Source organism: Chinchilla lanigera, unplaced genomic scaffold, assembly GCF_000276665.1.
Source record: "Chinchilla lanigera isolate Chin_1 unplaced genomic scaffold, ChiLan1.0 scaffold00070, whole genome shotgun sequence".
In the NCBI taxonomy this organism is placed as follows: domain Eukaryota; kingdom Metazoa; phylum Chordata; class Mammalia; order Rodentia; family Chinchillidae; genus Chinchilla; species Chinchilla lanigera.
Genome location: NW_004955471.1, coordinates 11,386,064 through 11,399,376, shown reverse-complemented (window position 1 = coordinate 11,399,376; position 13,313 = coordinate 11,386,064). Strand labels below are relative to the sequence as shown.

General features: G+C 40.2%; 1 protein-coding gene across 1 annotated transcript in view; it reads left to right on the top strand.

The window, feature by feature from the left end:
- Positions 1–13,313, top strand: part of Gucy1a3 (guanylate cyclase 1, soluble, alpha 3) — a 54,882-nt gene that overhangs the window by 22,823 nt on the left and 18,746 nt on the right. The window contains exons 2-5 of the mRNA XM_005400950.2: positions 3,526–3,878; positions 6,842–6,903; positions 9,787–9,845; positions 11,147–11,856. Coding sequence (XP_005401007.1) covers positions 3,624–3,878; positions 6,842–6,903; positions 9,787–9,845; positions 11,147–11,856 — 1,086 coding nt within the window. The 5' untranslated portion in view covers positions 3,526–3,623. The remainder of the gene's footprint in view (positions 1–3,525; positions 3,879–6,841; positions 6,904–9,786; positions 9,846–11,146; positions 11,857–13,313) is intronic.

Below are 13,313 nucleotides of genomic sequence, written 5' to 3'. Positions count from 1 at the left end.
TTTTTTTCTTTTTTTAAAAAAGGAATCTGACAAAGAAAATGAAAATGCAGGATGAATCCAAGTATGTTAAAGGTCGAAAGATTCTCAAACTCTGACTTTTAAGTTTTGAGTTTAACAAGCAGTTTGCAGTAACACTGGAAGCAGAAGCAGGACAATAGTAGATGTAAGAATAAATATGATTTAAACAATGAAACACAGCTCCCAAGCCCACTCTTTCAAGAAATATGACAATAAAAAGATAATAAATAGCACTAAAAAAGGTAAATGCCACAAAGGGGTCTGTTTGGTTTTTATTAAAACATAGAACTATATAGAAACTTGGACAAGCTCGTCAGCTTTTCTACTACTTTGGCATTTCCTGATATGCCACAGAGAACATACTGTAAATAATTCTTACTGCAAAGTGAAAAGAAACACCTTTTAAAGGCTGAGTGACTGGGGTATTAAACACTTTTCAATTTCTGAGGGAAGAAAACTTTCTGTTTTCGGCCTACGTGAAAATTTACCTGTTTTCCTTACCTGTTTTCCTCATGTTTGGTTTTGCAAATGTCTGTTAAAATTGGGGTTGGAATATGCAGATGTTATCCTCCCCAAGCTAATTTCATTTTTAGTTCTGTCTTCCTTTTGGCTTCTCTTACAAATCTAAACTTTGCAATTTGATCTTGAAACACTTAGATCCCTCTAGTTATAGATACTGGCATGTCTGGGATCTAAGTCTGCTCTCAGACGCTGGATGTAGCTATTCGCCCTTATGCTGGAGACTTAATTCTTAGACCACCCCTCCTCAACTGCATTTTAATTTTGAAATCTGTTCTGTAATACCTGATACTACAAAGGAGGCATTTTACGCCTGCCAGTCCCTGGGAAGTGTTTTCCTCAGCTCTATATGACCTTGTTACATGTAGCAAACAAAGCGTTCATGCTTAATTAAATCCCGACTTTACATGATGGGCAGTTCTCTTACATGAACAATAACTACATCCTAGTTATTACGCTGAGAACAGTACCTGGGTCATTACTCTTACCACAGCAAGGTAATTACTCACCAGAAAAAAGGAGACCACATTCAGTACATCAGGAGGCTGTCCAACAACTCTGGGATAGCAAATCCGTCTCCACCTTCATGAGAACATACTGTCTCCACCGGCTGCCAAGACTTTGTCACCAAAGTTGTTATTTTAATTTATTTGTTTCTCTCATGTTGTGACTATTTCTACAACCAGTTATGTGCCGTGTTCATCAGCTGTCCAAACCATTTCTGAGGAAACTGCTGATGCTACCCTTACACATCATCACTAGTTTAATGGAAGAATGCACTTGGTCTCCCTGGCAGGCAAGCCCAGGACACTCACAGCTTCCCAACGTGCTGGTCCTGCGTGCGTCTGTTTCCTAGTGCAGCCTCACCTGCAGAAGGGCTCAAGAAGGGCTCGTTTGTTTATACATATGTGACTTAGTGTGTCCAAACAACTGAATCTGAAGTAAGGACAACTTGCTTCCCATTGCTGTTTTTAAGTTAATAAGAAACAGTGTCAACTTGTTTTCCAGAAATTATACTACTGTGCAATACAGGAAAGAAAGCGTTTCGAGGAAGGTTGACTAGTCAGCTTATCTGTTGAAACCAGGTTGAGTAAGAAGATCAAAATTAAAGAGTTTGGATGTCAGGATAGAACTGGAAAGAGAGATTGAACTTAATTAAAGAATTTATCGTAAACTATATTGTACCAGACCTTTAAAGCCAATATCAAAATTCTAATATGTACTAGAATAATTTATTTTAAGTATCAGTTCTATAGTTTTGTCATTTTATAATGTTTTATTTTTAATTGATTTTCTTTTTTTTTTTTTTTTTCTTTTGAGTACCCTCTTCTAGTTAATTATAGTTTTTGATTTTGAGGATACTAAAGATTGAACCCAGGGGCATTCTACCATTGAACTATGTCCACAACCTCCCCCTTTTATTATTGTTTTGTTTTGGGACAGGGTCTTGCTAAGTCACTACATTTTGTAGGTAAGGCTTAAACTTACATTCCTCCTACCTCTGCCTCTCAGAATGCTGGGACTATAGGGCTGAGACACCATGCCTTGCTTGTAGTTATATTTTGAGATAACATCCTGAGAAAACAATAAGGACACTGAAGAAAATGCAAAAAATTTAAATACTAGTTCTAAAGGTTGAAATACAAAGCTCCATCTTGAATAATTCATAAACCACTAGCCAATGAGCAGGAGAATTTGTTTCTTGACTGATTTTTAATATGAACTTGTGGATCATATTTTGAGATAAACTAATCTCAGCTTATAAACTAAGCCTGATTGAGCTAACTTGAATTTGAGGTAATAAAGTACTCATTAGCTCAGGAGTCAGATGAACAATCTATATTTGAATACTGGTACTGCCATTTTCTAGCACTCCAAATGAAGTAAAATGATCTGAATATTTGAGCATTTTGACCTTTAGAGATAATAATGCTGGTGTCATATGGATTCTGTGAAGATGAAATGTGTACAGAGTTCCCAGGACTCTGTTAGGCATATAGTAGGGAATTGCTTAATGTAGATTTTTTATGCTTTTTTATTTTCTAAAAGTGGGAAATAGTTCACAGACCCTCTGAATTAAGATTTTTAGCATTGTTGGTAAACTAAATTCAAACCAGTCAGTTCCAGTGACAAACAGCTGGCAATAAGGGTATTGAAAATTGTGTGAATGATTTCCAAGCATGACACCAACAAAAACTAAAGGGAAAATATACCAGAATGGCAGTGCATATGACTGCAGTGCAGGCTCTGACCGGCAAGGCTTTTTTGGTTTATGTGAGTGTCATTTGTGTTTGGATCCAGGGATGTCTTCAAACCCCATGAGATATTCTTAGCAATCAGGAGTTTTTGAAAAAATATTAATTTTTAACATAACATTTTAATGGTATTTTGTTGCTTATAGTGATAAATACCTTATCTTGCAATAATCATTTTCATTGACTGTTTTCCTCTAAAAGTCAGTTTCAGATCTGAAAAGATGTCCTTTGGGTATGCGGGTGCATGTATGTGTGTGTATTTTATGTTTAATATTTTTGAGGGATGCTGGTTTTTGGTATTCGGATATTTTAGAAAGAACAGCATCATAGAATGTAGCAATACAAGCATTAATAAAACACAGATTTAGACATGGCTTCTGTCATGGTGTTCCACTCGTGTGGACTCAGACTGGACCAAATGGGTTATAGAAATAGAAATTAGTAGTTCATGCCTAGGATATTTTAGAGAAAATATTCTATTTGAAAAGTGTTAAAATACTGAAGTCAAGTATTTACTACTGAAGTACACTGGGATATGCAAGTATTAAAGAGCTTCCCCAGTTTTTCTGCTCCTTTTATAATTGACAATTCAGCAGAATTTGTGGTTTTTATTTTTTTTTATGAAAATGATACATGATGATATAGTCTTTGCTTTTTTGCATCTGACTTTTTCCGATTTCTGAATGGGAGAAAGTCACTCTTTTTCCTCTTCCTGTTCTGTTTGCTGTCTTAGACGCCCTGCACCCTGGTGTCTTTGGATTGGCTACGGCGCTCGCATTAGGCAAAGTTTCTCCCAGAAGTCTGAGCGGCAGAGTGAGCAGCAGCGGCGCCATGTTCTGCACGAAGCTGAAGGACCTGAAGATCGCAGGGGAGTGTCCTTTTTCCCTGCTGGCCCCAGGTCAGGTGCCACGGGAGCCCTCAGAGGAGGTGGCCGGAAGCTCTGAGAGCAGCGAGGGCACGGCGCCCGTCTGCCAGGATGTTCCTGAGAAGAATGTGCAAGAAAGTCTTCCTCAGAGAAAGACCAGTCGCAGCCGGGTCTATCTTCACACTTTGGCAGAGAGTATTTGCAAACTGATTTTCCCAGAGGTGAGAGCTTCCCTGTGGAGATCTTAGTGGTATTTTCAAATTGTCCAAAAAAAAAAAAAAACAAAACAAAAAACAAAAAAAAAACAACAGTTTTTTTTTAAGGAAGTGCTTACAAAAACTTGCTTTCTCGCTCCCCACCCCCGCTTTGGTCTTTTTGAGACAGGATCTCGCTATGCAGTTCAGGCTGGCCATGAGCGCACTTTGTACTGAAGGCTGGTCTCAAACTCACAATGATCCTCCAGCTTCAGTCTCCCAAATGCTGGGATTACAAGTGTGCACCACCATGCCCAGCCTCACTTTTAAGAGTATAATAAATGTAGAATATTTTCTTGAAATATATGAGAACATTTAAGGTCACGTTTTAAGCTGTGTTTAATCTCACAACACCTTTATTCTTGTCAAAAGGATCCTACAGTCTGGCAATATTTTATGACCAACTGCGTAACCCCCGTTAGCCTCAGCTTCCTCCTCTATGAAGTGGAAGTCACACTACCTATCTCTTAGTGGTTAGTGTCAACTAAAGTTATAGATCGTTCCTGCTACACCATGTGTCCCGAAGAGTAGGTGTCTATTATTTTCAAATTAAATCCATTGAAGAATAATTATTTTCTACCAGGCTTTCCTCTTCTAATTTCAAAGAGAATCATATATCCCTGGCTGATTTGCAGGAGTGTAAAAATCTCCATTTTCCTGTTGGCTCTTTGTCTCACTGTTCTCAGACCAAGCTTGATCTGTTCTCTTGGGTCAGAGTTCTGAGCCTGTGATAGCCAGTATCTCTGTGTTCGAGCCTCTGACATTTGTTGAGCCCTGTAGCACAGCCCCATTTTGAAACGGGGTGCACCTTCGTTGAGTGTCTCACTAAGAGAACCCTGGGAACAGAGCTTTTAAGGGACTGAACGGTTGAGGAGTAGGTGAGTCATGCAGAGCGCTTGCCTTTCCCTGCAGAGCTAGAGAGAAGTTGAAAATCTTTATGATGTGTTCCTCTCTCAGTCAGTGTTCGGTTTTATGTAAACTCACTTAATCTAAAAGAGTGGTCATTGATATAGCCGGAATTCAGTTATCATAATATGTGGGCAATTTTTAATTGATGTAGAACCAACATTCCACTCAGTGCAAGGCACCAAATATCCCCCACTCTCTTACTTTTAGTACTAAGAAGAATTTCAGAGAAGCCTTGTTTCACCCTCAGGAATTGCTAGGAAAGTTAGGTGATTTGACCAGAATTGACCCAAGTTCCACGGCTAGTGCAGTGACTCTCTGAAACAGCACAGGCTGCAGTGACTGCGACAGAGGAGCCTTGTCCTGAAGCTCGAGGGAAGGAGCACCTAGGTTTAGCTGGAAGTGCAGGAAGTTCATTTCAAGTATGACATCATCTCAGTAGTAGTTTGGCGGATGACGTTTGCAATGGGAAAACGTACTCAGTTATGCTCAGCCGAAGCCAGCCATCAGGTTTGGCTGGATAAGGGAGGTTGCCCCTGCCCTTGGGAAAGTCTGGGAAGTTGCGAGGCTGTCATGTCCAGGGGCAGAGTGAGACACACAGAGGTGAAGACATGGCCTTTGTGGGGAAGCTGGATAGCCTATGTTCTGTAAGCTCCCCAGGCGTAGTGTCTGTAAAGAGCTTGTAGTGGAAATTCTATGACAAATATAAATAGTTATTAAGGAAAAGGGATTTCCCAGCTTTGAACATAGCAAGAAGGTTCTTCACTTCCTCTGAGTGAACTATGGAGAGAATCACTGGTTATATATATATACGATATTTGAATAGAATACAAGTAGCAACATTACTTATCAGCATTTTATTTCTTAGCACTGACAAAGAAGGAGGCATTAGTTACTAGCACCTATTTATTAAGTATAGAAGCTTACATTGGCCTCACTGAAAGCCACAACAGAGTCCATTTGGCTCTGCATCTACAGAGAAGAGGGTCCCGTTTGGTAAGGCCTGATCTGCTTTTAATACAGGAGTCCTCAGCTTCACCTGCTCTGGGTCAGGAAGTCATTTGGATGACCTCCCAGTACCTCAGTCACAGCCTGGCTTGAGCCTTCTGTTGTTTTCATAAACATAAACTCTATACCCTCATGAATTAGAATGTTCTTATTCTAGAAAACATAAAAATTGCATAAATGTGAAAACCCAACTGAAAGAGTGACTCATTCATAAACTAAGACAATGAAATTCTACTCATGAAAGTTTAGCAGTGTTACTTCAAATAGTAGTTATTCTTGAAATATTCATATATGGTGTATTAATGATAAGAGAATCTGTTTTAACAAGAACTACCTACTTATTCTTCCTCAAATTCACTTTTATTTCCAGTTTTTGCATTTTCTTTCAGTATATTTCAAGTTCCTAAATTTTACATATATATATATACACACATACATATATATATACATATTTACATGTCTATCAAAGACATTTTCATAACTTGCTGTGTTAAAAATATTGCTGTATTTAATTCCGTTATCTTCCTAGATTAGTGGAAATTCTATGACAAATATAAATAGTTATTAAGGAAAAGGGATTTCCCAGCATTGAACATAGCAAGAAGGTTCTTCACTTCCTCTGAGTGAACTATGGAGAGAATCACTGGTTATATATATATGCTATTTGAATAGAATACAACAAGTAGCAACATTACTTACCAGCATTTTATTTAAATGAAACCTAAGATTTATCTGAACATATACTGATTTCCTTTCTTTGTGCTAATCATCCTCACCGAATACTGACTCTCTCTTACTGATTTTTATTTCATGAGTTTGCCTATTTTGCAACATATTTGAAAAACATAGAAAATTAGTCTCAGTTCCTAAGGCATCAATTCAGTGACCTTAATTATTCAAGTAATAATGTTCCTGCTTCTTAGTATGAAATCTTAAGGATGAGGTTTCAAAAAAGGGTGTCTTCTAACACATTGCTATGTAAGTGAATTCTAGAAACATTTCTCTTCAATTTCCAGTTCGAACGGCTGAACCTCGCACTTCAGAGAACGCTAGCAAATCATAAAATAAAAGAAAGCAGGTAAGTTGAATGACTGTAGCTGTCTAACTCCCAATCCCAGTCGGTCACGTTCCTACAAAGAACCAGCACCCACCGAGTATGTGGACTTTTATTGATCAATATGGTTTGCTGGAAACTGGAACAAACGTTTCAGCTGATGTTAATTGGAAAGTAAGTGCATTTATTCTTCACATCTTATAGATGACTAAACTCGGGCTTATTCACAGTTCTTAGGCTTTCATAGTTGTTTTAGAAAAGGCCCTGCCAGGGTTCAAACCTGAGCTTTGAGAAGTCCTGGTTTTGACCATGTGACCATACACTCTTCTTGAGCATGCTCCTCTCAGGCCTGTTCTGTCACACGGAGGGGTAACGCCCATATTTGACAGGTAAGGCACACAGCCCTTGAAATCAAAATAGACCTTTTCCTGAAGGGGATTTCCAGAGATCCAAGGGGGATACCAGTGGGCAACCCAACACACACATCAGGAGAAGGGGCAGGTGTCCCAAGAGGTAAGAGGAGGAAGGACTCCAGGCTTGGGGTGGCGGAACTATCAACTCTTAGGGATGGGCTTCTGTGTGTTCACAACAAGCTTGGTCTGCTTATCTTTGTTTCCCTGCATTCTGTTGCAGAAATTTTCATGAGGTTTCTAAAGTTGCTTCATACAAGGCGACATTTTAGTAACATACGATTCACATACATGTAACTTGATACATTCACTACTAGTGGGTAAACAGAGTGACTTGTTTTTGATTGTCTGAGTTTCAAAGATTATCTAAGTTACAAAAAATGGAACAAATACTTGAGTTCACATTTTCAGAATAGAACAAACCAGTCCCACCATGAGGGAGATTTGATAAAATACATTCACCTCTCACGACCCATGGGTTTCTCATCGGCCCTGTGGATTATCTGCACTTCATTTTCCGTGCTTACTAACTGGCTCCAGGCTGCAGGCAGCAGGACTGAGCCAAGAAGGGGTCACAGATGGGCCAGAGGAGAGAGTGTGAATCTGTGTGTCTGCCAGAAGCTCTGTTTACATGAGTGATAGGCAAAGCCTTCCAGAATGCCTCTGACCTTAATCCTCATCAGGTTGATAAGATAGCCACATGTCCTCGTTCTCGCTCTGCTACTGTGGCTGTCTGCTGAAGTCCTTGGCAGCCCTTGCAAAATTTATTCTCAGGGCTGTGTGTTCTGAGATGTTCTGACGGCTACGTGGAGACAGGCAGCGAGGCTGTTTCCAGTGGTGTCTCTCTGAGAAGAAACCTCAAAACTTAAACAAACCATAGTCATTTCATTTGGAAATCTTAAGAAATCTGTTACCACTTCCCTGATTTATTAAAGAAAAAGAGTTGTTTGGGCTTTTAAATAATAGTCCATCAGTTGTTGACATAAGATTTTTACTCCGGAAACTGCCTGCCTTGTGCTGAGCGGCCCCCCTCTGCTTGGCTTGTTTTATGTCTGCTCATCTGCTCCGGTCCAGGCTCTCTCCCTTGCGCTCCTGTTGGCAAGTCAACTGCCATCTCTGCCGTTCTGCTGCCAAATGCTGAGCATACCTTAACCACCTATTAGACTGAAGTATTGAAGGCCTTGAAAAAATATATTAAACAATAACTGGATCTTGAATGAAGGACTGCAGCCCACCACCAGCCCTGTTTTTAAGGGACTGAGTTTGAGTGCGGTCATTGCAACTGTTTGGGTTGTTGCTCAGCTTTGCTTTTCTCTGAGATCTCTTTGATCCCATCATTCCGTGATGACCACATGGCTGGTGTGTGTGTGTGTGTGTGTGTGTGTGTGTGTGTGCGTGACGCATACATGCCTTTGCTATGTCTATTTGCATTTATGAAGATGAGGGCAAGGAATTTACTGGCACCACCGTGTGCTGCTTGGCCCAGCCAAGCTCTGCTGCTCACATCTCACGAGTGCTGGGAGGTGGACGCATTGGAGGGACGTTTGCTGCCTACTGGATGATTAGAATACCTGAGGATTTACTTTTCTCTCTGTGTCTCTGTCCGCTTCTGCCTCTGCCTCTGTCTCTGCGTCTGTCTGCTTCTCTCTGTCTGTCCATCTGTCTCTCACTCTCTCCCTTTTCCCTTTCTCCCTCTCTCCGTCCGTCTCTTCCTCTATCTCTGTCTCTCTGTCTCAGTGTCTGTCCATCTGTGTGTCTCTGTCTCTTGCCTCCCCCCACCCCCGCCAGCTCTCCGGTGCTGGGGCTAGAACCCAGGGCTCACAACACCTGCAGGGCCAGCACCGTGCCACTGAGCCTTCCTCTCCCCCCCCCCCCCCCCCAGCCCCTCTGTCCCCTTGCTCAGTGTGTGCACTCCTCTTTCCCTGACACTGCGGGCTCCCTTAATATTGGCCTATTCATTCTTTCATTCATTCAGGTGCCAGGAATTGAAATTTAAAGAGCACTTCAAGCCAGGGCGTGGTGGCACATGCATATAATTCTAGAACTTTGGAAGGCTTAGGCAGGAGGATGCCATGTGGTCAGACCTTGTCTCAAAGTCAAAATTATAAGGGCTGAGAATGTAGTTCAATGTGAAGGCCCTAGGGTCAATCTCTGGTAACCACGATAGATAGACAGATGAGAGAGAGAGAGAGATAGAGAGAGAGAGAGATAGATAGATAGATAGATGATAGAAAGAAAGAAAGAAAGGAAAAGAAAAGAAAGAATATGGAACTTCAAAAGCAAACTGCTTCATCAAAATGAGAAAACACTTTATTTTGAGTGTATCTGGGGCTTTTTTGAAGTTGTTTTGAATGTACCTGTAACCACTGTTTCCTGACAAAATTCTAAGTCAAGAATTCTCCTACAAAACTGTCATCATTTCTGTATATACTACATGATCTGAATTTTCAGCATTCAGTTATCTGTTTATAACTTAAGATAATTGAATTACTTCCAGGAACTCCTTGGATAAAGAAGACTTGGAGAAAATAATTGCAGAGCAAGCAATTGCAGCAGGTAACAGAATGGTTTAAGTATATGTAATTAGGAGGTATGCCCCATACCTGCAGAACTGATATTTTGTCTAAGAATATCTTGTCAATTTGCTGGTGAGCTGTAGTATGAAGCGTTCCATATTACTGATTGTGTTCATATAAAGAGTAACTCTTTCATGTGCTGTGTGTTTCTGTTTGACCTCAGACATTTCCTCTTTTATCGTACTTCTTTGCTGAGAAATAGAGCAGGCTAGATGGGAAGCTGGCTCACACACTCACAGGCTTTGACTCTGAAGTTTAGTGTTCCTCATTTATACTTCAAAATTTCTGCTCAATAAGGTCAAATAAAGACTGGTTTTTTAAAGTTGAAATCAGTCCTGGCAAGAAGGGTTTGCAGTCTTCTCATATTAATGATTAGTTTGGGGGAAAAATAGGTGAATCAAACTTTGAATACATGGACCAAGAGGTTACATCTTTCTAAAAGTACAAGTATATTGTTGTTATTATAATGGCTCATTTATATTGAACCCTTCCTAGAAGGTGGATGTGATTTTAAACATATGTCTACTATCACAATAGTGGCTTGCAGAGGACAGGATTGTTTCATCTATATCACAGATGAGAAAAATATGATACCTAGAATGTAAAGAATAAAAGAATTTTTGAAAGGAGAAGCTGTTGAAAATAAATATTTTAAGCAAATATTCATTTGTGTAACATTAAATAACAATGTTTCCTACTTTACACAGGAAGACAAAAATTTTATAGCTATCTCTAGAAAAAACGGAGTTGCATTGACTTTAAATTAATTGCAGACTCTGACATTTATACTTCAGGCAGGCGTTTGTGGGGAGAGGTCCTTTGTGAAGATGTACTCTTTGTTATTAACAGAAAAGGGGAAGGTTTGGTCTGAAATGGATTTAATTCTATACTTCTAGCTTTTTCATTGTTTTCCTTTGGGCTGAAGATTGAACTCCTTCATGCTGAGCAAGTGCTTTACTGCTGAGTTACAGGTCTAGCCCTTCATCCCGGAATTCTCATTAATCTTTTATAGTTCAGATTAAGAGATATAAAAGGGAGTATTTTGTATTCCATTGATCATTTTTCTGGAAATCAACTCTTTGGGGACTTCCATGCAGAGTTAGTAGAAGTTAAGGAGCTAATCTGTGTTGGTAAATGGAGCACAGGTATCTGATTGAGGTCGGGGCTCCTAAGATACAAGGTAACTGAGTAAACAGATTAACCGAGGTTGCACACTGGAGGAACGGACGTCCACCACGTGGACACGTTTGATACGACAGACAGTGTGGTGTGTGCTTTCAGGAGTTCCTGTGGAGATCATCAGAGAGTCTCTGGGTGAAGAGCTTTTTAAACTATGCTACGAAGAAGACGAGCACATCCTTGGTGTGGTGGGTGGCACCCTGAAGGATTTTTTGAATAGCTTCAGCACCCTTCTGAAGCAGAGCAGCCACTGCCAGGAGGCAGAGAAAAGGGGCCGGCTGGAGGATGCCTCCATCCTATGCCTGGATCAGGACCACGATTTCTTAAATGTTTACTACTTCTTCCCCAAGAGAATCACGTCCCTGATCCTGCCCGGCATCATTAAGGCAGCCGCTCACGAACTGTATGAGACCGAAGTGGAGGTGTCCCTGGTGCCTCCCTGCTTCCAAAGCGACTCCAATGAGTTTGTCAACCAGCCCTACTTGCTGTACTCCGTGCACGTGAAAAGCACCAAGCCGTCCCTGTCCCCCGGCAAGCCCCAGTCCTCGCTGGTCATCCCTGTGTCGCTTTTCTGCAAGACATTCCCATTCCACTTCATGTTCGACAAAGACCTCACCATTCTGCAACTCGGCAATGGCATTAGGCGGCTGATAAGCAGGAGGGACTTGCAAGGGAAGCCGCATTTCGAGGAGTACTTTGAGATTCTGACCCCCAAGATCAACCAGACCTTCAGTGGGATCATGACAATGCTGAACATGCAGTTTGTCATCCGAGTGAGGAGGTGGGACAACTCCGTGAAGAAGTCTTCGAGGGTAAGGGCAGTGCACATCCTCGTTAATGTAAAATAAGTGATTATGTATTTAAGGACTAAACCCCGAAAGGTTAAGGTGTACAATCACGCCAAATGCGTTGACAGTACATTTATGTCTAAAATCACAATACTTTAAACCTTAAAATGACTTCTAATCCTTTCTGCATTCATTTGCTTTGTTATTTGATTCAATACTTCACAAATATTTATTGCATATAATCTGCATTGAAAATCTCACAAGATATTTTATAATTAAAATAATAAATGTTTATATTAAAAGCTGTTTCCAATTCAAAGTAATGTTTTACAATAAACAAACAAGGCTCCATGTTGCCAAATTCCACTAAATGGATTTTTAATCAACACTTAATAAACACAGACATATAAATAATTTGTTTGATTAATTGCTAACAAAGTACAGGGAAGATATACTTTATAATACAATATCAAGGTAGAGAATTTTGGAAATTATCTAATCTCAGGAAGGAATCTTAGAAAAATTATTTAATCTTGGTAATTATTTATTCTATGGTAATGCATCATTGATAGCATAAGCAGAGCTTAGAGAGCAACTTTGGACTCATCCCAGCAGAAGTGCTAATGGTTCTGATGAGGAAAAGCACTATAATATTTTTTATCCTGAAATAATCTAAATGTTTTTAAAGGTGCTTAATGCACAAAGATATCCATTGCAGCAAAATATCAAAAACACAAGTCCTATACATTTTTGTTTACAGCAAAATAAAAACCGTTTCACAATTACTTTTGCCACTAAACGATGTATTTTGGTCAACCTCCTATACTGTTAAATAGGGACCTCTCTCACTTTTCTAGAGATGCTGTGCCATTTCATTCCGTGGTTGTGTTCTTCCTTGAACCAACCTCCTGTTCCTTTCTACCGTTGCTGCAGTAGACACATATGTACACTTGTGTCTGCAGGATGCAAGTTAATCTTTTGGGTCATCACTTGAAGCTCTATGTTTTTCAGAGTACACTGGGTGCAATTCGTTCTGCCGCCTGGTGTGGGCTTTTGTTTGTGTTGTAGAAGGCAGGGCTGGCTAGGTCCTTAAGGTAAAGTTGAAATGGAGATTTAGTCTCTTCTACAAGATCCAGCTGCTCACTCTGGAAAAATACCTTCCATAGATAGCTCTGTGGCCCTACTCATGGCAAAAAAAAAAATTTAACACAAAAATCTTGTATTTGGAGATATTTCAACTTCTGTACCTGCCAGATGGAGCAAGTAGGTTATTTGGGAGAACATAGAAGAAAGAAGATAGCTAAGTATGGTGGCCATTGTCTGTAACCCCCAGCTCTCTGGGAGCCTGAAGGAGGAGGATAAGTTCAAGCTCAGCCTGGGCAACTTAACAACTACACAAGACCCTGTCTCCTTCTCTTCCTCTTCCTCCTTCTCTTCCTCTTTCTCCTCCTCCTCTTCCTCTTCCTCATAATAATAATAAT